Here is a 21,920-nt window from a genome sequence, read left to right on the forward strand (position 1 = left end):
ACCATCCCGGACTGTTAATTCCCATAGTTTAAATGGCTAAGCTAAAGTGTCTTTCAGGGAGTCTCCAGGTGCTGTGAAACCAAGAGAGAGGCAGACAGCTAACCAAGCCTTCTCACCAGGGTGCCTGCTGCCTGAAAAAAATGTGAATGTGCGCAACTGGTTAATTTGTGAACGGTGCTCGTACTGGCTTTCATTTATAGAATCAGTTGACGCTTTGTGATCACAAAGATTTATTCTTTTTGAGTGGAAGTGAGAGGGAGCTCCCACCTGAGCTGTGAAGTGCTTTTCTTTCTTTTAATGGACAATTATATCTAAAAAATGCATTATGTACATTCTGGGCATTACTAAAATATACATTTTGGAAGCAGCATTTTATCTTAAACCTCTTTTGCACATTTTGTAGCAGTCTATCTCATACCGTGTGCAATGTAAGTTTAAAATAATGACTTACATGTTCACAGTGGCTGTCACAGAGTGGGACCTTGTAGCGCTAAAAGTACATAAGTCACTTTTCTCCACTGCACCAAGATTCAAATTGGTGACTCTCTTGGTAAGCACAGACCTCTGCAGTGCATTAACAAATAGATGTTTCATAATTTACTATTTTGCATTTCCCACTGATTAACCCAACTGTTTATGTTTATTATAAGCTGTGTGGTTATTTTATATGCATCTACCTGAAGGCGAAAGACAAAAAAACTGTACATAATATTTTGTTTTTTTAGCCATACATTCGACTCCGCCCCCTGCTCACTGACCCAGCCCCCAATGCATGCAGCATCACAGTTCGCATACTTTTTCAATGCACTTCGACTGCTGCATTCAGTAAAGTAACGGGAAGTTGTTGTCCATTCCACCGCGGTGGGGGCTCTGCTTTTAGACTGACAGGTCTCGGTTGCTGTGGGCGCATGCGCAGATCGGGCCCTTTCCTGCGGGATCAGTCCATGGCAGGCTTCCCAAGTCTCCGGACGCGCATGCGCACTGCTGGCGGGCGCTGGCAGAAACGGCGCCCCGCAGGCCAGCGCACCGAGCCCAGCAGCCATGGAGGACGTCCCCGCCCTGGAGAAGCCGGTGGCCGAGCTGACGGTGATGGACGTCTACGACATGGCCTCGTCCGTGGGCCAGGAGTTCGAGCGGCTGATTGACCTGCACGGCTGCGAGGCCATCGGCCGGCTCATGCCGCGGGTGGTGCGGGTGCTGGAGATCCTGGAGGTGCTGGTGAGCCGGAACGCCATGGAACCCGAGCAGCACGACCTGCGCCTGGAGCTCGAGCGCCTCCGCCTGGAGCGGGTGGAGCGGCAGGAGAAGGACAAGAAGCACCAGAAGGTGGGCGGGGGTTGTTGTGGCTCAGGGTGGGCTGACGAGGGCCCGGGAGCATCCGACAGTGGAGTTGGGTGTGTTTTGATTGAGCTAGCGCTTAGAGGTGGGGCCACAGGTGCTTTGAACTGGACTTATAGCAAGAAGAGAACAGGGGCACCAGAGGCTGAAACTGCCCCACTTGGGACTGGAGGAAGGGGGCAAAAGAGGGGTAAAGGGAGTACTGAAAGCATCTGTACGTGGGCCAGGAGGTGGCAAGAAGGGCATGGGTGCGGAAGTGCGGTAGGGAGCACCAAAGAGTTGTACTGAGACTTTGGTGTTGTGATTGTGGAATGGGAGAGTGGCTAAGAATGGGAGTGGGTAGAAAGACTGAGGTAAAGGCCGGTGGGCTTGAAAAGTGGAGGCTGGCGGTAGATGAGTTTGACATGGCAATGACAAGTAGCGATTTGGGCAGGGCTGTGATTGGTATGGGTAGAACAGACTGGGCAGTGGTGGCACAGATGTCTTAACTTAGAAACATCTGCACATCATATTTACTTTTCTCAATAGCGGCGCAAATCCGCGATGCAGAATGCAAATAAACACGTTTTTTCCCATTCCCCCCCCTAGATTTTTCAATTTACCGGCTTTTTTTTCTTTTCCCTCTCAAAAGCGCAATTTGTGAACTAATTATCTGTCCAAGCAGGTTTCTGCAAAAGTCTGAAGCAGAGTAGAACGGGGCCATAGTGGCAAATCTAAACATTGGGCTTGAGTTGGCACTCCCTGGGCACTAATTGTAAAGGTAGCTCAGGTGAGTGAGTGGCTCATTGGGCAGAGTAGTGCGCACCCCGAGTGTCTGTAGGAAGGCTTTTTTTTGTTTTAAGAGTTTTATATAGCGCAAACTCGACCCGAAGATTTCAGGTATCAGAGCGCTTTACATGAGCACCAGTTTCATTACAGAGGGACACCTTAATTTTTGTTAGGCGCAAGGAGATTAAGTGATTTGCCCAGAATCACAGGATGTTGAGCGTCGTTGCCGAGTCTTGAATTCAGTTCTCCTGCTTGGAGGTCGAACTCTCTAGCTGTAAAGCTACATCCTCTCACCTCTTGTTAGGAGTACTGAGAGTTATTCATGCCCCCTAACACACATACCACTGATGCACCGGAAGTGCTTGGCCTCAGCGATCTCTCATATTATGGGTCAGTATGGTGGAGTGGAATAGGGTGGGGCGGAGTAAGGCAGATCGAGTGGGGTAGATTGGGTGGATTCGAGATGGGCAGATTGGAATGGAGTGGGGTAGGTTGGAGTAGGGTGAGGTAGACTGGGAAAGATTGGAGCGGGGTAGACAGGAGTGTAATGGGGTAGGCTGGATTAGATTGAAGTCAGACTGTTGTAGTGGGGTAGATTGGGGAGGAGCTGGTTTGATTGGAGTGTGGTAGAGGAGATTGGAGAGGGGTAGATGGAATGGATTGAAGTTAAGTAGAGTGGAGTGTGGTAGATTGGGTGGATTAGAGGAGGGAAGTGGGGAGATTTGGGTAGAGCGGTGTAGACTGAGGTAGTTTAGGTTGGAGTGGGATGCATTGGAGTGGAGTAGATTGAGTGGTTCCCCTCTGAATTATGCAGTTGCACAGTGCTGACAGTTTTGTGTCATTTGTGACTTCACGTGGGAAGCCACTGGACGCTCTTAGTTACGAGGGCAAGCATTGGAGTGTTTTGCGAGATGTGGGAAGAAGCAGTCGGTCTGGTCATACGACACACTTGAGGCTGAGAAGGATGTGGGTGAGAGAAACACAGATGCTGCTGTCAGGACACGCATGGGGGGAGGGATGGAAAGATTTGCATGAGTGAAACAGAAACCCTGCCTATTCCGTTCGGCTTAATTTCAAACCATTTAGGAGTATTAACATGAAATACATGCAGACGTAGTTTGATTGTTTTTCTCATTTGACATCAGTGTATACTTTGATCGTAGTTTCTACCGGCTTATTAGGTTTTCTCCACATTTTTTTCATTTTACCCTAGCAGAAAATTGACAACTTTCACATTTTATCCTGGAGATTTTGAGTGCCTCCGGTCATGGTATGGCTAAAGACGAGCGACAGGAGCTGGGCTGTGGGGGAGGTCGGGCGAATGAAGATATGGTGGGAAGTGGATGGAGTTGGCAGCTACGACAGAGGGAAGAGGGGACATGGCTTTGAATGGCAGGGATGTGGCTAGGGATACACAGCTGTAAATAGATGCAAAAAGAACAATTGATGGATGGAATACTGAACAATGTCAAACATTCACCCCAATATAGATATTTGGGCCTAAATCCATTGTTTTTTTTTACACACCATACCGTTCCAAGTTAACCCAGACATAGGCAAATCGGTCTTGACCCTTCTCCCGGTTATGTCCAGACACGGGTCTCTTGCTCGCTGCACCACTGGATTCAAGCTAGCCTGGCTGATGAGGGTTGGTCCCCCAAAACCGGTCCCATGATGCTGGTTTCTGGTCCAGGGAGGACCTGGCTTGGCAGTTCCGGCTTGACTGTTCCCATGAGGAGTAGAACAGTGTATGGCTCGGTCCAAACTGGGGTGGTGAGGGGAGCAAAAGAACGATGGATTTAATACAGATGTCTTGCCTGGGGGTGTATGCTTTTATCTTTTATGCATTCCGTTCATCTTTTGTGTGTCTTCAACTGTAAATAGAAACCCAGTTAAGGGCTTTATTAGCTAAGCAGTTAACCGGCTGATGTGAAATGCGCACATTTGCAAAGCTTTGTGCAGTGGTCCCTCCGTGTTCGCCCCCAGAGACCTCAATACGCATTTATCAGTTTATCTTCATTGCTGTAACTTTTGTGATCCGGAGAGAAGGGCGATGTTTGAATCTGTATAAGTAGTTCAATAGTCTTACCACATGCTGCTTTCATAACGGTCCAAAAAGCCTGTTCCGCGGCGATGCCTATTCGCTATCGCTCTCACCAGGGAATCGCAAACTACCACTCTGAAGCCTGCGTTGTGCCTGCAAACGAGTACTTTACCATCCTTGACATTGACACCCCCGTCTCCTCCTGCCTAATTACTGCAGACGTGGCTCCTATACATTCCTATGTTTATTAAGTGTAGCGGGAACGCTTGTGACCTCGAGGGACCCGTAGGCAACTGTGACCTTTCAGATAGGATGTGAATGGGGGGGGGGGGGGTCCTGAGTTACAGCAGGCTGTTATTAAGTCTGACATCCTCCCTGGACTGTTCCAAAGGCTTAGCGTCAGTGTTCACAGTACACCAGTTACGTGCTTTACCAGGCCAACTTGCTATATCTAGTGAATTACGGTAATTGTAGTTATTCATGTGTTACAACTTCACCTCACGTTTTGATCCCACATACAGCACTAGGGGGCACCCTCGTGGAAGCAGGGTGCTATACAAATGTGAAATACAATACTGTATACGTATGCTGATAGTGATGCTTCGAGCGATCCGTGAAATATACATGTTATATTCCGGTGTATACGCTAGGCGTCCCCGTTAACGTTGTGAACGGTGTGTATCATTACATTTCTAACTTATAACGTTCAATGAAGCTTATTCTCTTGACTCGACCTTCCATCGCCTCTGTGGTCCCACGTGCAGCTACAACTTTACTACTGTGAATGGGCCGTAGATAAACGCGGATGTATGGGGCTCTGTTTTATTGAGGCATCGCTCGTGACTTGCAATGAGGAAGGAATGCTGCAGCGGTCAGCAGTCATCTGACTGGGCTGCCAGTGTGCCAGTGTGCTTCTGTCTGTCCGATTACTCACATCAGGGGGTTTGCAACTGTGTAAGGGCAGGCTGCAGCATTAACCCTGTCTCTGGCAGGGAGTTATCCCAGTGGACACACCGTTCACTGAGCCAAGGTTTGGAAAGTTCATCAGCAGCCTACAGTTGCTTTTCTGAGCCTGGTGTGTTTTTCTTTTTGTTGCAAGGGGCAGGTCTTGGAAAACTTTTTGTATCCCCTGTAACTTCAGAATGCATAATTAGTGGAGAGGGAGAACATATTTGTCTTTTGTGGATGAGTTGTGCACCACAGTGCAGACACCAGGAGTCTTGGAGCCGCTTCAGCAGCCCCAGTGCCAGAAGACAACAAAGAAAATAGACATTACATAATGGAAGAGCTTCTCTGAGCAGTAAATAGACTACTGCCTCAGGCCTTCCTGCTCAGCTATTATCAGATTGTTAAGAGGGCATGTGTGGGTTTTCAGCAAAGCACTATCGGTTATATTAGATATTATTTTTAATATGCACCTCCTTAAAACACAAGGTGGCTTCTTGGCACTAAAGCCTAAAAGTAACTGCACATGACCCATCCCCGTCAGGGCAAATGTGTTAGCCGGCATTACATTGGGGACATCTGGGGATGGGAGGGTGTATCGTGGTGGCAGCTTCATTCGTAATTGTGGATATTTCTTCAGTAACAGATTGCATAGGGTAGGGAGCACCACAGGATTGTAGTCGCAGTTGGAGAGGACAGTATTTCAGAAACCTGCTTAGAACATTCTGAATATCAAGTTTGAAAACATTAAGTCAGAAACTAAAAGTGAGAAACCTTAAGTCCCAAAAGTAAATCAATCTATGCATTTGTTGGCCAGGTGTGGCGAGGACAGCTGGGCTAGGGGCTTTCTCAGCTGCATGGTTTGAGTCCCCATGGCCAATGAGGATGTCGTCATAGAATCTACGCAGCTGTCATTTAAACTGAAAGCATTTCGTTCTAAAAGGCTCCCATTTTTATCAACTAATGTATTTTGTTTTTGGAGATATTTTCTCTTACTGTTCGCTGCAGCCCCTCTTATGGAATTGCTGCTGCAGAGGTGTGCCCCCCCATGTGCACCGGCTCCGCTTCTCCTCATCCATGACCTTTTTGTTGATGGGTATTCCTTCCGCAAATGTGGGTGCCCTCCTCTACCCATCCTCTAAATCTTTCTTTCCCAACATTACTTGGATGATAGAGGGGACCCCACCTAGATCCCCTTCAGCACCTACATTTGATAGCAAAGCTTACGGTTTTGAAACACAAAGCAGCCCCATTCCCAAGTACTCCTTGACTTTTGCCATTACCAGGCATTTACTCCTAATATAAGTACTATACTTTTAATATCGAACACATTTAAAGTAATAATATGACATTGTTTTTAATTATTTCGTTTTGAGAACATTTATTTTAAAAGTTGTTGCTTTTAAACAATATTTTCAAACTTAAAATTTGAAAATGTCACACTTTTCAAAGTAAGTGGCAATTGCATAGATTTTCAAAAGCTTGACCTAATACTGTTTTTCAATGAATCGATCAAATCTATGGTTCCTCAGGAGATAATCTACAAAGGTGTATTGGAAAGTGATGTCTGGGATTTTCAACCACGTGCCCTATATAAGGAAGACCGAATAATCTGAACTAGGCAAACCCTGCATAGTCCCTCAACTACAAAGGAAGCTTAATACTACCAGACTCGCACATTGATGAACGACAATGAAAGCAAAAGAGGCCTGAGTGCTCCTAAAAGTAATTATAACATCTTTATATTTTTTTTCTTTGTTTAAGAAAATGTATCATATTCTGCCTAATGTGGAATTATGTTAATAGGCATAAAAGCATAGAGTTCTTACATCCTAGGGTAACTCAATTGTTAAATTCCCCTGGTGGAGCAATTTCTGTTATTTGTATGGTAACAATGCAGTTCTTAAACTTTTGGCTTCATTGCACCCCACTGAATCTCTACTGCACGCCAGGGACCCCTGCCTAAACAATGTCTACGCCCAGTACCCAAAACACTGCTACATAAAACAAACGCACAAATATGGAATATTTTATTTAACTCAGACAAAATATACAAAAAATTAACATCTAATGGGAAGTTTCGAACTTTTCAGAATTTTTCATTTTTAAAGGAATATCTAGACTCCAGCATATCGCTTTGTCTTTTTTTGCTCCTAATCCATGCCCCCTTCTTGTGCTTCGATGGAGGCCACCAGTCGTTCATACTAGCATGTGTCTGCTGTACTTGCATCCCTCCCACAATCAATCTAAGGATAACAACTTAATTTTTTGCCTCCAAATTCAATTTTGTTTTTTTTTTATTTAGGAACACTTTATTGCTCTGCTAATAATATGCAAAGTTCTAAACATTCACGACCCCATGGGTATGCTCCATGACCACCCCTCCCCGGATTCTGAGTTGAGCTGGGCAATAAGCACCTTGATGCCCTTGGGCTTAGTTCGCGCTCAAATAAATCTTTTTCATTCATTCATTCATTTCAATAATAATAATATTAATATCTGATACTAAGCGGTGACGGAAGATTACATTTTGTGGCATGCATTCGATTTGTGGCTGCTGTTGCATTATATGAAGTTTTTATGAACTATTTTGTACAGTGAAACATAGCAAAATACATCTTAATATTTCTCTTTTTGGAAAAGGTAAGGGTTTTATTGTTAAACTTTAATTTGTGAAAAACTTGACTAACGTATCACATCTGTGTGTATCATAGCAGTATAATTGCTACATAATCACATAATATGTTACATAGCTTTGCTACCCTAGGAAAAATGCTATATTGAAAGATACACTCTGTTTTTTTTGCTTTAGACGTGTTCCTGGCTTTTGTGTTTGCCACAGTAGCGTACACGCTAGCAGGACACACAGTTTTTGTATTGACAATATTTGGCACCTCGAGCCCAGTCCCAGTGTTGTGTTTTTTCTTTGTGCATCTTTTGTATGATGCAATGTGCCAGGATTAGTCGCACGATAAGAATTTGCCCTGGAAGCAAAAAGGAAATCCTTATTCTGTAGCCCTAGAAGTCAACAGCAGTCCCACCCATTGGCAGCGGCGTCATTGCACTGTTTGGAGTCTACAAACCTACTGATATTTTTAGAAGCTGCAGAGTTATTTTAATAGGTTTATTTCATGAACAAAGCTATTGATAGAGAGGAACGAGGGTGGTAATCGAAAGCTTAGAGACCCATTGAGCATCCATGAGGTGCTTGGATGAGGGACATGCTATATCTAATAATGCTACATTCTAACAATAATGGGAGGGTAAATTGGTTTGGTTATAAATATATATGCTCACAACAGATTTTATGTTTGATACTGTTAATCGAATATACAGTCACCCATGTCGCATTTCATCCGCAGACCGTCCAATATCAAGTATTTTTGGTGTGGCGCTTGAAGACTTAAAACACGTTTTAATTTTAGATGTAATACAATAGCGTGATCTGGACTTATCAAAGCATAGGTTGTACCAGTATTGCTCTACATTTTGTTATATCCTCAACACAGTGAATTATGCCTGATAGCGCCATCTCTCTGTCCTACAAGAAACTAATCAACGTTCAGGTGGACCTCCTCCAGCGCTTGCGGGAACAGTGGGTGGCCGATGGGCTGGAACTGGACGATGAGGACTGGCAGAGTGCTGTGTCCTCCCCTAAGGAGGTGGCCATTTCCTCGCGTCTGAGATTGGTCCAGTTTAAAATTCTTCACCGAGTGTATGTCACCGGCCCCAGGCTTGTGCACATGGGCTTCTCGCCGGATGGACTCTGTCGCCGTGGCTGCGGAGCCCTTGCCACCTTTCTGCATATACTGTGGGAGTGCCCCGTTATTGCCCCTTACTGGGAGAGGGTCCATAGAGTGATGCGGGAGGTGACTGGAGTGGAGTTAGCTGCGGAGGCGCGTAGGTGCCTCCTGAATGTTTGGGAGCCTAATGACTATGATACGGCGCAGACCCGATGGGCCACACTGGGCAATATGGTCGCTAAACGGGACATAGCACAGAGGTGGGGTTCTAATGCGGCCCCCCTGGTGGTACAATGGAAGGCCAACATGGACTGGTGTATGTTGCGCGAAAAGACTGTGTATACTGCCAGGGGGCGGCCTCAGACGTGGAACAAGGTATGGGGTGCCTGGAATGCCTATAGAGGGGACTTGTGTCTACCACCTGCACCGGTGCCACGAGATGAACGCTTGTCGCCATAGACGTTGACGACAGCTATGTTACTCTTGTACTGATTCTCCTGTTCTTCCTTCCCCCCCCCGCTTTTGCTACATTCTGTCTCAGTTCTTTCTACAACTTCTCTAGCCCCTGCCGCCTCCTACCGCCTAGTGGTCTTCTTCTTTTCCATTGCCTTTTCCGCGCCCTTGGGCGCTTTGTTTAAGTTTCTGTGTGAAAAAATAAAAACAACCTGCATTGTCCTGACATGAATCGCTAGGCACTATGACCGTTCCATACTATGCTGCCTTGCCTCCGGGATGTTAGGCTGAATAGCTGTGTGCTTTCCTACAATAAAGGTTTTAAAAATTTTTAAAAAAAAAAAACACAGTGAATGAATCCACTCTCCGTAATAGTGTGACAGTGGCCTGCGTATGCGCACTTATAATTGTAGTGCTGTTTCGAGGTTACAATGTTTATACATGTTTCATGTTACATTATTCCTTTAGACCTCAAACTTAAATGTTTCATTGTGTTTCAGAGACTACAATAATATTAGTTAATTTCTGGCGAAGAAACCAGAATGTTAGAGGATAATAAGCACAACTCGTGTTTTGAAAAGGATGGATAAAGTTATTGTAGAAGAAGAAATGAGGCAATGAGTGAGCGGTGTTGTGTTATTAGTGTCCTCCTGATATCTTTTGAGTGATATTTACTACAGGTCGTACCGTACACAGAGTAGCAGATTGTCAATACGAACTCCCCCCTGTGGATGGAAATGTCCACAGATTGCGACTGGGTGAAAAGGGATCAGGGGTCGTAATTGCCATTTGTTGTTCCCCTGAATTCAACACCGGTGCGCAAAAAAGTAGGACTGAGGCAATTTGCATTGGTGTTCAAGATTTATACTAAGTGTCATACATTGTATGGACTGGGCTGGGAGTGGGCCTTATAGGTGTCACCTGCTGCGTTTTTTTTCCCCAGTGGGCTTGGAACACTGCAGAGCGTTTGGTTGCTACACTGGATCCACTGAGCCAGGGGTGGGCCTATGCGTCCTTCACGCTGGATCAAATATGAAGAGAGCTGGTCCCATGGCTGCTCGTCATCAATTTGGGGCAATCCTGGGGCTTTTCAAGACATGCCAGTTTCTTAGCTGAGATGACCCCGTGTGCACTCAAAACTGCCCTGTCCAAACCACGAGTAACTGTTGCTCCAGTTACTGAGCTGGCGTTTGCCTGCCTCCTTTCTGACAGTTTGCATACACCAATTCTGCCACACAGAGGCCTGCTGTTCTTGCCTCCTACTCACAACACCTACAACAGAAGCCATTTTGTCTGCAGTCTGTGCCACACAAATATCTCACGCATGTGCTTCATTTATTCAGCTTTAGACCACATTGGCATACTCTTACAGTGCTCCCTTCCCGCCCACACCATGGCAGGCTGCTAGTCAGTCTCCGATCTTGTTGACTGATTAATCTGGAGTTTGCATGTTCAGCCCTGCAGAGCATGTTTCCTCAGCTCTGCAGCGCACGCTTCTACAGTACAGCCCTTGAGATGGGTTTGGAACTGCAGGAAGCTGGTGGTTTTGAGCAAATTGTGCCATTTTTTAGAATTGCAATCTTGATAATGCATCTGAAAACAATAGCCATTAGCATTGTCAAAGCCAATAGGTTTGGTTTTAATGTATAAACACAACAGCGCTGCTCCCAGTGAGAGGGATCTAGGTGCAGATGTTTCCTAGTTCGTGAGTGGAGGCATCTCACAAAAAGTGGAGGACTGGTCTCACACACCACCTGGTGTCATGCTTCATCATTGACCCTTTAAAAACTTGGTTTGTTAGAGGGCCGGCATACACCTGATGACATTGAGAATTGAGAACTCTAATCTTACTTGGGAAGGCGAGGCTCATCTGGGTAACCCGAAGGTATATTTATTCAAACTTATCACCAGTTTGTCAAGTAGACTGGCCTCAGCACCTACAATTATCTCTGATCCATACGCAAGAGTTGGTAACAATTTGGCCTTCATTACTGCCACCAGAGGTTTCAAATCGTGGCTACGGCTGGTTTTTGCCTACAATGAAAATGCATAATTAAGTTCCTGCGCTTTTCCCTTGATCGCTTTTCTCTGGGGTACATATTTGCCTCTTGCATCTATTTTAACACCTAGATATACACTTGATCACAGCTGGAATCTCACCACTCATTGTATTTCATCGTGTTCCCCGCAGCCTTGAGAAAACCCCAGGCCAGTGGGCCACCATCGGGAGAAACATGTGTCGGCTGCTTTGGCATCTGCTACCTTGTGGAATACTCGAACAATGATGGACTGATGAAAAATATCTACTGTGAATAAAACCAACTACTGAAAGAACATACAAGAAGTTGCTTCTGTATTTATTACATTGTGGAACACTCCGAAAAAAAAAAGTAATAATAAAAATCCTTATATGAATGGGAGGACACACTTATCCCTATTCTAAATCTTGACACAGAGGCATGGAAGGTCCAAACCTCGAGTAGCAATCCACCCACAGTAAAAGGGTATTACTCAACAGGGAGGGAGAGCTGGGCCTTGCACTATATCATCACATCCACTATATATGATGTGATCAAGGCTGTGGAGACGCAGCCGAAACGCGTCATGTTGACTAAGAAAACGGTGGAATAAAGCACTTTAAATCTCTATAGCGCTCCTGTGGTCCGTACCTGTTTCGTTGCCAGGCCAGCAGCTGAAGTCCAGGATCGTTGTGTGTATGTATGTATGTATATATATATATATATATGTGTATATATATATATATATATATTCATGATTTTATAATTGTAAGTCCAGCTGACTGCCAGAGAGAAAAAGATAGAGAAATAAGCACAATAACCGAAATCACCCCTACTAATGCAGAAAACCTTGCAAGCAAAATACCAAGAGAAATTGTATTTATATAGCCCTTACTACCCCTGACGAGGCGTCCAATCACTTTTCGGCAAGTAGCATGCTACTCCGAACCCAAAAAGGATTACTAGTGGGTTAGTGTAAGGAAATGTGTGTTAATTTGAGCGGTGGACATGTGTGTCTGTTATTTGGTGGTGAAAAGTGTGCATTTTGTGTCCGTGTCTAATCGTATTTTTTGGCAATAAACAATATTTAGTGGGTTACCGTGTATAAGGTCCTATTACAGAATCAAGTGTTTCTGGTGACAGGATAAGACACTAGGAGACTGAGGGGGGAGTGGTTTGTAACTTTTAGTCGAACTCTGGGATTGCGTTGGTTAGTCCATATCTAAAGTGATGTTATGGAATGTTGTAGGATGGAGTGTTAAGTACAATACTATGATGTCAGCTGCTTCCGGCTACCACACTTGGGTCACTCGAGACCTGGACGAGGTAACGGAATAAATGGGAAGCCCTTCTCTGTGTGACATCATACCAGCAGGTAACCACTGTTGAGACGTCACAGCAGTGAATTACCAGATTCTGATCTGGTTCTTCATGATAATGGCTTCCATATGAAAGCCAAATACAACAGCAATAAATTAGATCCAGACAGTTCTCAATAAAAGCTAAGTTGTGTTCTTTAAATGCTTTCCATGCACACACATTTATTCATCTAGCACTGAATTGCATAAAATGTTTTCATTAGCAGGATGTTCCATGTTAAAAATAAATTCGTGATTTCACTGTGTTAAGGGGACTATTTTTATACTGCACGTTTTAGTACACTGGTAAGGGTATCCAGCCAGCCTGCCAACGAAACAACACTTGGATAACACATGCCTTGCCACGTGTGACTGCCGATAATGTAGACAAGACGAATAAAAAAACACTAAACCTTGGCTTCCAGGCTAGAGTTACTTCCTGCCATGATTTCTAAAATACGTTTTCATGAATAAAGTTAATTTTAAATGTGATGTGCAGAGGACCATAAAACCAGGGCTTTTGCTGACACTTAGCTTACATTTCTTTTTGAGAAGGGAGTTAATTTATTTCTGTTCCTTATCTGACTGGAATAACTGCTTCCAGCGCTTTTTATCTGGAATCTGTTTCTAATAATAAAATAGGATACTTTTCAAACGTGACATTTCCTTGTCCTTCGTACAGGGCTGGCATATCTCCTGACTCTAAAATTCCAAATTCATGGAAGTGAAAGCAATAAAATTTTCAGATTCCATAGAGATCTGTCTCAACTATCAAGTAATACATTTCTGAGATTTAGGGCCTTTTTGTGATCACAAAGGATCCGATTCACAGAATCTGGCCGTTTGCAACCGCAGAAAAGCCTTTTCTTGTGTACAAAACTAAATTGTGATTCAGTAACATGTTACCGCATCGCAATTCAGGTTTGCCACCAAATACTGATTCAGCACTTGGAAGGGGCGTGTTTTGGGCATGCCTTCCAAATACTGAATCGGATTGGGATGTATTAATGTTTTCCGACCGAAAACCGGGTAAAAAACATGAACATTGCATCACCTCCAAGAGACACCTTTCCCTTTGTGAATTTTGACAAAAATGTTTTTTTAGAGTTGGCAGTAGTCCCATGGGTTATAAGCGATGAGCGACCTTAAAATAGTGAACAGAAAAGCATTCTGCAAAACTTCATGCATGTTTCCCAACAAATAGATTTACAAACTAGAAAATGAAATTTTAATGTTTTAATGTATAGTGAAACGTTTCAAAAAGTTTCTAACCACCGCAAAAACTGGTAGCTTTCAGTTTAAACATGCAGAAACTGTTTTTGTTTCTGTTTTTTTTATTGTGCTCTGTGAGGCTATGTCAGAAGAAAGCTCTTGTGTTCCCACACATATCTCAAAGTTTGGTAACATTATGTCTTTGTTTTAACAGACACTTACTCACACAAAAGTATGGCATGCTTAATCATAGAGTCCTGACCCGGAAGATCTAATATCTAATTTCTGAATTGAGCACCCCCCTTTCATTGGTGTACTGTGGCTGGGGTGCATTAGGATGGTGCTATGTACTTGAATTGAGACAAAAACGTAGGATATTTGAGTGTCTTAGCAGCTAGCTTAATGCAGCTTGTTATTCATTTTTTGCCTGGTCTCAGTGCTATATCAAGGAACATACCTTAGATACTCCGTGGAAGGAGATCTCCCAAAAGTAGGTTTAGAGTGACACCCAGGATTTATCATAGGTGACCTATGGGTGACATTGAAATAAAGCTGAAAAATCAAAGGGGGCGGGATAAGGGAGCAATACATTTGGTTTTGTGTTACCAGTTATTGTTTGTGTTACCAGTATTTATTCATATTGCATTGTTACTTATGTTGTTTAAAACTGTAAAACTGGTGTGTTTTTTTTAAACAAAAAATATCTGCACAGCCACTTTTTAGAATACCCAAAATTGTACAAGTATAAAATAAAGTAAGCTTTCTTTGGGCATATAGCCTTACCAACAGAAAGAGAGGACATCATTTAAAGAAATAAACAGTTTGTTTATTTAAACAGAAATAGAGCACATAATTTAAAGAAAAATGTGCATGTTTAACTGAAAACCACTAGTCTTCATAGTGGTTAGAAACTTTTGTTATGTTATAAAAGCTTTTATAACGCGCTCCGTTACTGAAAAGTATCCTGGCGCGGAAAGAGGAGGCAGAGATAGCGAGGGGGGAGCAGGAAATTACAGGTTCATATTAAACAGATGGGTTTTCACCCCGTTCTTAAAGGCGCCAATGGATTGAGCAGCCTTAAGATGTAGTGGAAGAGCGTTCCAAGCCCTGGCAGCCCTGACTGAAATGGACTGTCCTCCAACTCTGGAAAGCTTAAATCTAGGCACTGTCATTTGGCACTGATTAGCCGAACGGAGACAGCGCTTCGGAACATACAGGGTAAACCTCTTCCTCAAATACCCAGGTCCAAGCTGATGGATCGCTCGGAAGGAGAAAACCAGCATTTTGAACATAATCCGGTGCGCCACCGGAAGCCAATGGAGGCTGCGTAAGTGAGGGCAGACGCTAGACCTCCTGGGCAGTTTAAACAGGAGTCGCACAGCCGCATTTTGAATAACCTGAAGCCGTTGGATCAGATACGCAGGTAAGCCAGTAAACCGGGCATTCGCATAGTCGAGCCTAGAAAGGATTAAAGCACGCGACACAGTCTCCTTGGCTTCTTTCGGCAGCAATGGGAAAAACCTATGTAGGACTTTAAGGGTAGCAAAGCACACACATATGAGTTTTTTGATGTGGTCCTCAAACTTGAGATCACTCCCAAACCAGACCCCCAAGTTCTTAGCAGGGCCGCCCATGGACTTGGGGCAGGGCAGATCTGGTGGCCAAAGGTGGTTTTTAAAATTATCCGGAAAGGAGCCATAAAAGAGAACCTCGGACTTGTCTTCATTGCACTTGAGCTGAGCAAGTGCTAGCCAGTGAAAAACAGATGAAAGGCAAAGCCGAACAGGTGTCCGAGTTGTCCTTTGGCCAGGTGAACAACAGTTGGGTGTCGTCAGCGTAAGCCATTATTTTAGCCTCCAACTGTTCAGCCAAATGAATCAGAGGGGTCAGATAAACATTAAAAAGTAGGGGGCTCTGAGTAGACCCCTGTGGGACACCTGTTGTAAGTTTCTTAGGCAAAGAGGCATGGGGTGGCATCCAGACCGGTTGCGTCCTGTCATCCAAGAATGACGTCAGCCAATCAAGAGCTAACCCAGAGATGCCAACGGCAGCCAATCTGGTGAGGAGTAGGGTGTGGGGCACCGTATCGAAGGCGGCAGAGAGGTCTAGTAAAATCAGAACCGCTCTGCCACCTCCCTCTAGGCACTCCCGAATCGCCTCAGACATCTCAACCAGCGCCGTTTCGGTGCTATAGGCAGCACGGAACCCTGATTGAGTCGGATGTAAAGCCTGAGATGCCTCGATAAAACGGTCTAACTGTCTGAAAGCAATCTTTTCACAGACTTTAGCCAAAGCTGGCAGCAGTGAGAGAGGCCGATAGCTGGATGGAGCGGCCGGATCCAATCCGGTCTTTTTTAGTAGCAGCAGAAGTTTGGCTTGCTTCCAACATGACGGAACAATAGCAGAGGAAAAGGAGAAATTAACAATCAGGGTAACCTCTTTACATACCGTATCCGCCCCCCCCCCCCCCCCCCCCCCCCCCCCCCCAAGGACCCTCACTGGACATGGGTCAGAAGGGGACCCCGACTTCAGGGCCTCCAATACTGCTAGGATGTCGGACTCAGTAGACGGAGAGAAGACATCAAACTGCTCAGTTGGCTTAGGCCCAGAAAGAGAGAGTAATGCTAAAGAGGCCTTGGATCCGTCACAGACAGCTCGCAAGTCCTCTTGAATCTTAGCAATTTTATCAGTGCAGAAAGAAGAGAGCTCTTCACACCAGTGATCCGATGAGGGCAGCATAGGTAGCGCAGCACATGGTGGTACAAAGCTCTGAACAATAGAAAAAATGTCTTTACTATTGTTGTTTGCTTTTTCTATTCTCCCTGCATAGCAGCTACTCTTAGCTAATCTAATTGCAGCATAGTAGTCCTTTTGGGCAGTGCGCAGGTCCCTCTTAGCCTCAGGCAAGGAAGCTTGTCTCCACACCCGTTCAAGTTTCTTACATCCCAGCTTTAATTCCCGTAGGGAGTGGGAAAACCATGGTTTGGAATGGGTGGACCATAGCCTACGAATACAGTTATTGTTAATAGAGGCTGCTGACCCCTGTTCCATCCATGTATTAAAAGTACTGACTGCCTCACCAATCTCCGAGGTCAAAATCGGACGATTTCGGGATAGGGATTCAGACAATATGTCTAGGTTGATCTCTGTGAGTGAGCAAGTGGGGGGGGGGGGGCCCTCAATCCCCGTGGCTCTGCCCAAAGACCAGGAAAACTTGATCAGCTCATGGTCTGACCATGTCACGCTCTCCTGATCGGATATTACAAGATCAAAATTGGAACAAACCAGATCTAAGAGGTGGCCAACCACATGAGTTGGAGCATCGACCCACTGTTTAAGGTTGGCCATGGTTAGGGCTTCTCCTAGGCGGTTAGCCTCAGTGGAGTCTAGAGCATCAACGTGGATATTAAAATCCCCCAAAAGGAGAAACCTTGAAAATCTTAGGGCACGTGGCACTATAGCCTCCTCCAATGCTCCAATAAAATTACCCACATTACCCGGGGGACGATACACCAAGGTACCTCCTAAGGTGAAATGTGGGGTCAACACAAGAGAAAAGTGGAGCATCTCCGCATCCCCAAGCTCGTCCTGGGGATCGCAGGAGAAGGCCCATAGGTCCCTATAAATCACAGCGACTCCGCCACCTCTGCCACACGGGCGGTCCGCCCTCGTGATCTTAAAACCCCTGCGCGATAGCTTACTCTACCACCGGTGCGCAAGTGTCATTAAGCCAGGTCTCGGTAATAAACAAAAGATCAAATTGGTCCTCCACCAAAATTTCAAAAACGTCGGCGGCATGTTTTACCAACGACCTAGCATTAATTAACCCCGCCCTAAACAACATCGGGTCAATATTTACTTGCTCCGGGCCACCCAGTAAGGGATGAAATTGAAAATTACACGCGGAGCATATCCGAGATGTGTTAACAGCCACCCCCCAGAGATTTCCTTCTCCACATCTAAAAACATTCAATGCAAGAAGGTCATCATGGGAGTACCTTAATCTGGTGGTCTGATGCTTCCTATGCAGGCTGGCAGGGGATCTGGCCCTGGACTCGTCCGGGACAAGGACGGGCACAGACGGGCCCTTCTTTGGCGCTCCTTCGGCGCGACCGAGCAGCCATCACTATTTATGTTTGAAGCCCCTCACCCCGCTAGAGCGCTAACTCTGTTAACGGCGGGTTCCGGCCCTCAGGCAATATGGTGCCCTACCCTGCCCTCCACAAACTGCACGAGAGCCACGGTGGAACGGGGCTGGTGGGAGATTGCACACACAGCAATTGGCAACAGGTACAATACCAGTTAAAAATGCATCACAGATATTAAAATAAAGTTAAAAAGTATTTTCAGCGAGTTTTAAAGACTAGTCCAGCTGGGGTCAATACAGGCAGAGGAGGATCCCCTCACAATCTGCCAGACTCCGAAGCAACACACAAGGAGCTGCCACCACCTTGAGAAATCGCCTGGGCCCCCAGAACTGCACTTTATTTATGTTAGAAGCCCCTCCCCCCGCTAGAGCGCTAACTCTGAAAACCACTAGTCTTCATAGTGGTTAGAAACTTTTTAAAACGTTTCACTATGCAAACATTTGATAAAGTTTATTTTCTAGTTTGTAAGTGGTTTAAAAGTGTATTGAAAAAAATAAAGAGCACCGAATATATAATCAGATTATATTTGATATTGAAAGATGCATATTTTTACCAATAGGATGGATTTGGTTGGTGCAATAAGTTTGTGCAGCAGTTAATGTTGAGGGATGTCTAATAAAACTGTTGATGGTCATTTGTAAAGGCAGGCAATGCTTATTAAGGGCAAGCAAACGATCATGCTGCAGTCCTTGTTAAGACAAACCTTTTCTTAGACCTGGTGCCAATTGTTTGACCAAGAGAGCAAAAATCACAGGAAACTGTGGATTATCTCACGAGGATCCAATTGATGGAAACCTTGAGGCACTGGTGCAAAAATACACAACTTATCTACAGAAATGGCGGCATCCACACAGGATGGGGTGTTCAATTTGATGGTGTGTATCATAAATTTTGTTGACAATTTGCAAAACTAATTAAAAAAAAGTTATAAACATAATCAAAGGAGATTATTTGCCGGATTTTGATCTCAGTGGACGGGTTACTCCATCACAACGGTGATGGATATCCCATACACCAAAATATAAATCCCATTATGTGTTATGGGATTTATATTTCTTCGGACGGGATATCTGTCACTGTTGCGATCTAAATCGGGCACTTACTCTTGTGTAACCTGCGTCTTGTGTAATGTTGTTTTTCTTTATGCGGTTAGTGTTAATCTTAAACATGAATTTTTGGTGAGCCACAAAATAACCTAATAAAAGGTGTGAATTTTAGAGTCAGATTATTTTTTTGCAGCATCATTTTAGTGTAACCCCAGACAAGGTTGTCAAATGCTTTCTTTGTGTCCAAGTAAAGAAGTTCAATTTGTGTCCAAGTAAAGAAGTGCAATGGATGAACCGTGACATTCACAATCCTCTAGTACATGTAACCTTTAAATATATATATTTAACTAATCTAACTTTATCTGAAGTCTACCTAGTGTTAATACAACCTAAATGAAAGGGGTCGGTTAAGGGTGAAACAACTTGTTCTGGCCTATTGCCCAAAATCTAAAAGTAAATTCTTGCGACACATTTCAGCTGAGCTATAGGACTATAAGAAGAGCATTCTGGCAGGTCTTTCCCTGTTTTTGCAAATGATGAAATAATTGAAAGGCCCTTGTTGAAATGGTTGAATTGTGCCTTGGGAAGGCTATCATCCTCGTGTCTAGACGCTGATTATGAAGTGTGTATATTAGACCAGGCAGAAAACGGTTTATAAATAAGGATGTAAATTTATCCTGTCCATGAACCTTAGTATTTGCAAGAGAGGAGATAGAAACAGCTTTCCGGTTTAGTAATTTTAGCCTCACGCTTCTGTCTGGAGTCTGAAGAGGTGAAGAACAGAGTTAAAGTGTATAAGAGGCAGTTCTGCGTATGCAAATACATTTGTGAAATCTTACAACTTTCCTGATTTAGCAATCACTAGGATCTTCTGTAATTTTTGAGCCATTTAATGTAGTTTCTGTTTGGTTTTGCCTTTTGCCATTCAACAACATGTGGACTTTATCCCAATGGCTGTATTAGCATTGTTTTGAATATAACAAATGCCTCCTTGTGTCCTCAACCACCAAAACATAAAGTTTTGACAGAGTGTGGAGCTAATGATCTATTCTAGCACTCGCTCTCCTAACATCATAAAGAACCACTTTGTTATTAACATTGCCATGCGAAGTAGGAGTTTTATGGTGCCCAGTTTGGTTGGGATTTGATTTGATTTATCAAGTGAGATCCCCTACAGCACATTAAAACTCCCCCCTTTGCCCCAAATGATTACACCCAAATCAATCAGCGAGGAGGCAGCATGCATGACCAATATTGTCTGTGTGCCGAAGTTATAGCATGAGGCGAGGCGAGGCTTGTCGTTTTGTCGTTCGCATCTGAGGTGGATGGGTGGTTGGGGGTGTGTTGAGGGTTTCCGGCAGGCTAATCAACCACACAGTCTCTCCCAGAAGAGAATAGCCGAAAGAAACATTGATTCTTATGCCCACTCACCCTTGAAAGTGTTTGTCACACAGAGTGGAGATGTGACTGGCCTTTTAAGGGAACCGTTTTGCACAGATTTTGATCCCACACTGCCTGCTGCACCTTGTCTGCAATTGAGGATAACGAAGGCTGAAGTTAAGAGTTAATGCAGGAGCTTGAGGGAGAGCCACAAGGCCCCCGACATTGCTGACTTTCAGTATGCCAGTGAGAACCTGAGGACCTGGGCTGGGATCGGTCTCTCCACAGACTATTTCCTTAGCTGCCTGTTCAGTCGCCACTCACCTTCCCTTCCATTTTGACACCCTACGGACCTACATTCATTTGTAACATCTCCCCATAATCCGCTTCTCTTGTCACCTCCCACCCAGCCTTCCAAGCCTGCTTCCTTTGGTGCCTGGGAAGCTGCTTTTCTGACTGCCTCCTGCCCTGAAGCCTGCTGCACTGACTGCCTCCCGCCAGGGAGCCTGCTTCCCTGGCTGCCTCCCGCCAGGGAGCCTGCTTCCCTGGCTGCCTCCCGCCCGGGATCCTGCTTCCCTGGCTTCCTCCCGCCCGGAATCCTGCTTCCCTGGCTGCCTCCCACCCTGGAGCCTGCTTACTTTGCCGCTACCGACCCAGAAGCCTGCTTCTCTGGAAGCCACCTGCCCTGGAGCCTGCTTCCATGGCTACCACCTGTCCGGGAGCCTGCTTCTCTGTCCGCTAGTCTGCCTGGAAGCCAGCTTCCCTTGCAATTTTGCTTGAGCTTCTCTCTAAGCTCTTCCTCTGAGGTTTAGGGGTGCATCCTCTTTAGACCTTTGAATACTTGAAGATGATTTCCTAAGTAGTACTGAGCCTTAACGGTGTTTACTTGTTACAACGCATTTTTTACAACGCACTACTGTTACAACGCATCCATTACAACGCGGATACTGTTACAACTCATGTTTTTACAACGCATTTTTTTACAACGCAGGTACCTTTACAACGCATACCATTACAACGTAAGTATTGGTAAGTATATAGTTATATTTTAAATGTTATATGTTTGGGGTTAAGGGGTATTTTTAGGGGTTAGGGTCAGTTTTGGGTTTTAGGGTTAAGGGGTATTTTTAGGGGTTAGGGTCAGTTTTGGGTTTTAGGGTTAAGGGGTATTTTTAGGGTTCAGGGTCAGTTTTGGGTTTTAGGGTAAAGGGGTATTTTTAGGGTTCAGGGTCAGTTTTGGGTTTTAGGGTAAAGGGGTATTTTTAGGGTTCAGGGTCAGTTTTGGGTTTTAGGGTAAAGGGGTATTTTTAGGGTTCAGGGTCAGTTTTGGGTTTTAGGGTAAAGGGGTATTTTTAGGGTTCAGGGTCAGTTTTGGGTTTTAGGGTAAAGGGGTATTTTTAGGGTTCAGGGTCAGTTTTGGGTTTTAGGGTAAAGGGGTATTTTTAGGGTTCAGGGTCAGTTTTGGGT

The 21,920-nt window shown here is 44.8% G+C and overlaps 1 protein-coding gene across 2 annotated transcripts in view; it reads left to right on the forward strand.

Moving 5' to 3' along the window:
* Window positions 1-924: 924 nt before the first annotated feature.
* The window catches only part of RILPL1 (Rab interacting lysosomal protein like 1), a 95,149-nt gene continuing 74,153 nt past the window's right edge, over window positions 925-21,920 (forward strand). Inside the window, exon 1 of one of the 2 annotated variants that reach the window (XM_086942911.1) lies at window positions 925-1,326. In XM_086942911.1, the coding sequence (XP_086799037.1) occupies window positions 1,042-1,326 (285 nt within the window). In that variant the 5' untranslated portion in view covers window positions 925-1,041. The remainder of the gene's footprint in view (window positions 1,327-21,920) is intronic. The other variant, XM_086942912.1, reaches the window with a different exon arrangement.

The sequence above is a fragment of the Lissotriton vulgaris genome, chromosome 11, assembly GCF_964263255.1.
Source record: "Lissotriton vulgaris chromosome 11, aLisVul1.2, whole genome shotgun sequence".
Classification (NCBI taxonomy): Eukaryota; Metazoa; Chordata; class Amphibia; order Caudata; family Salamandridae; genus Lissotriton; species Lissotriton vulgaris.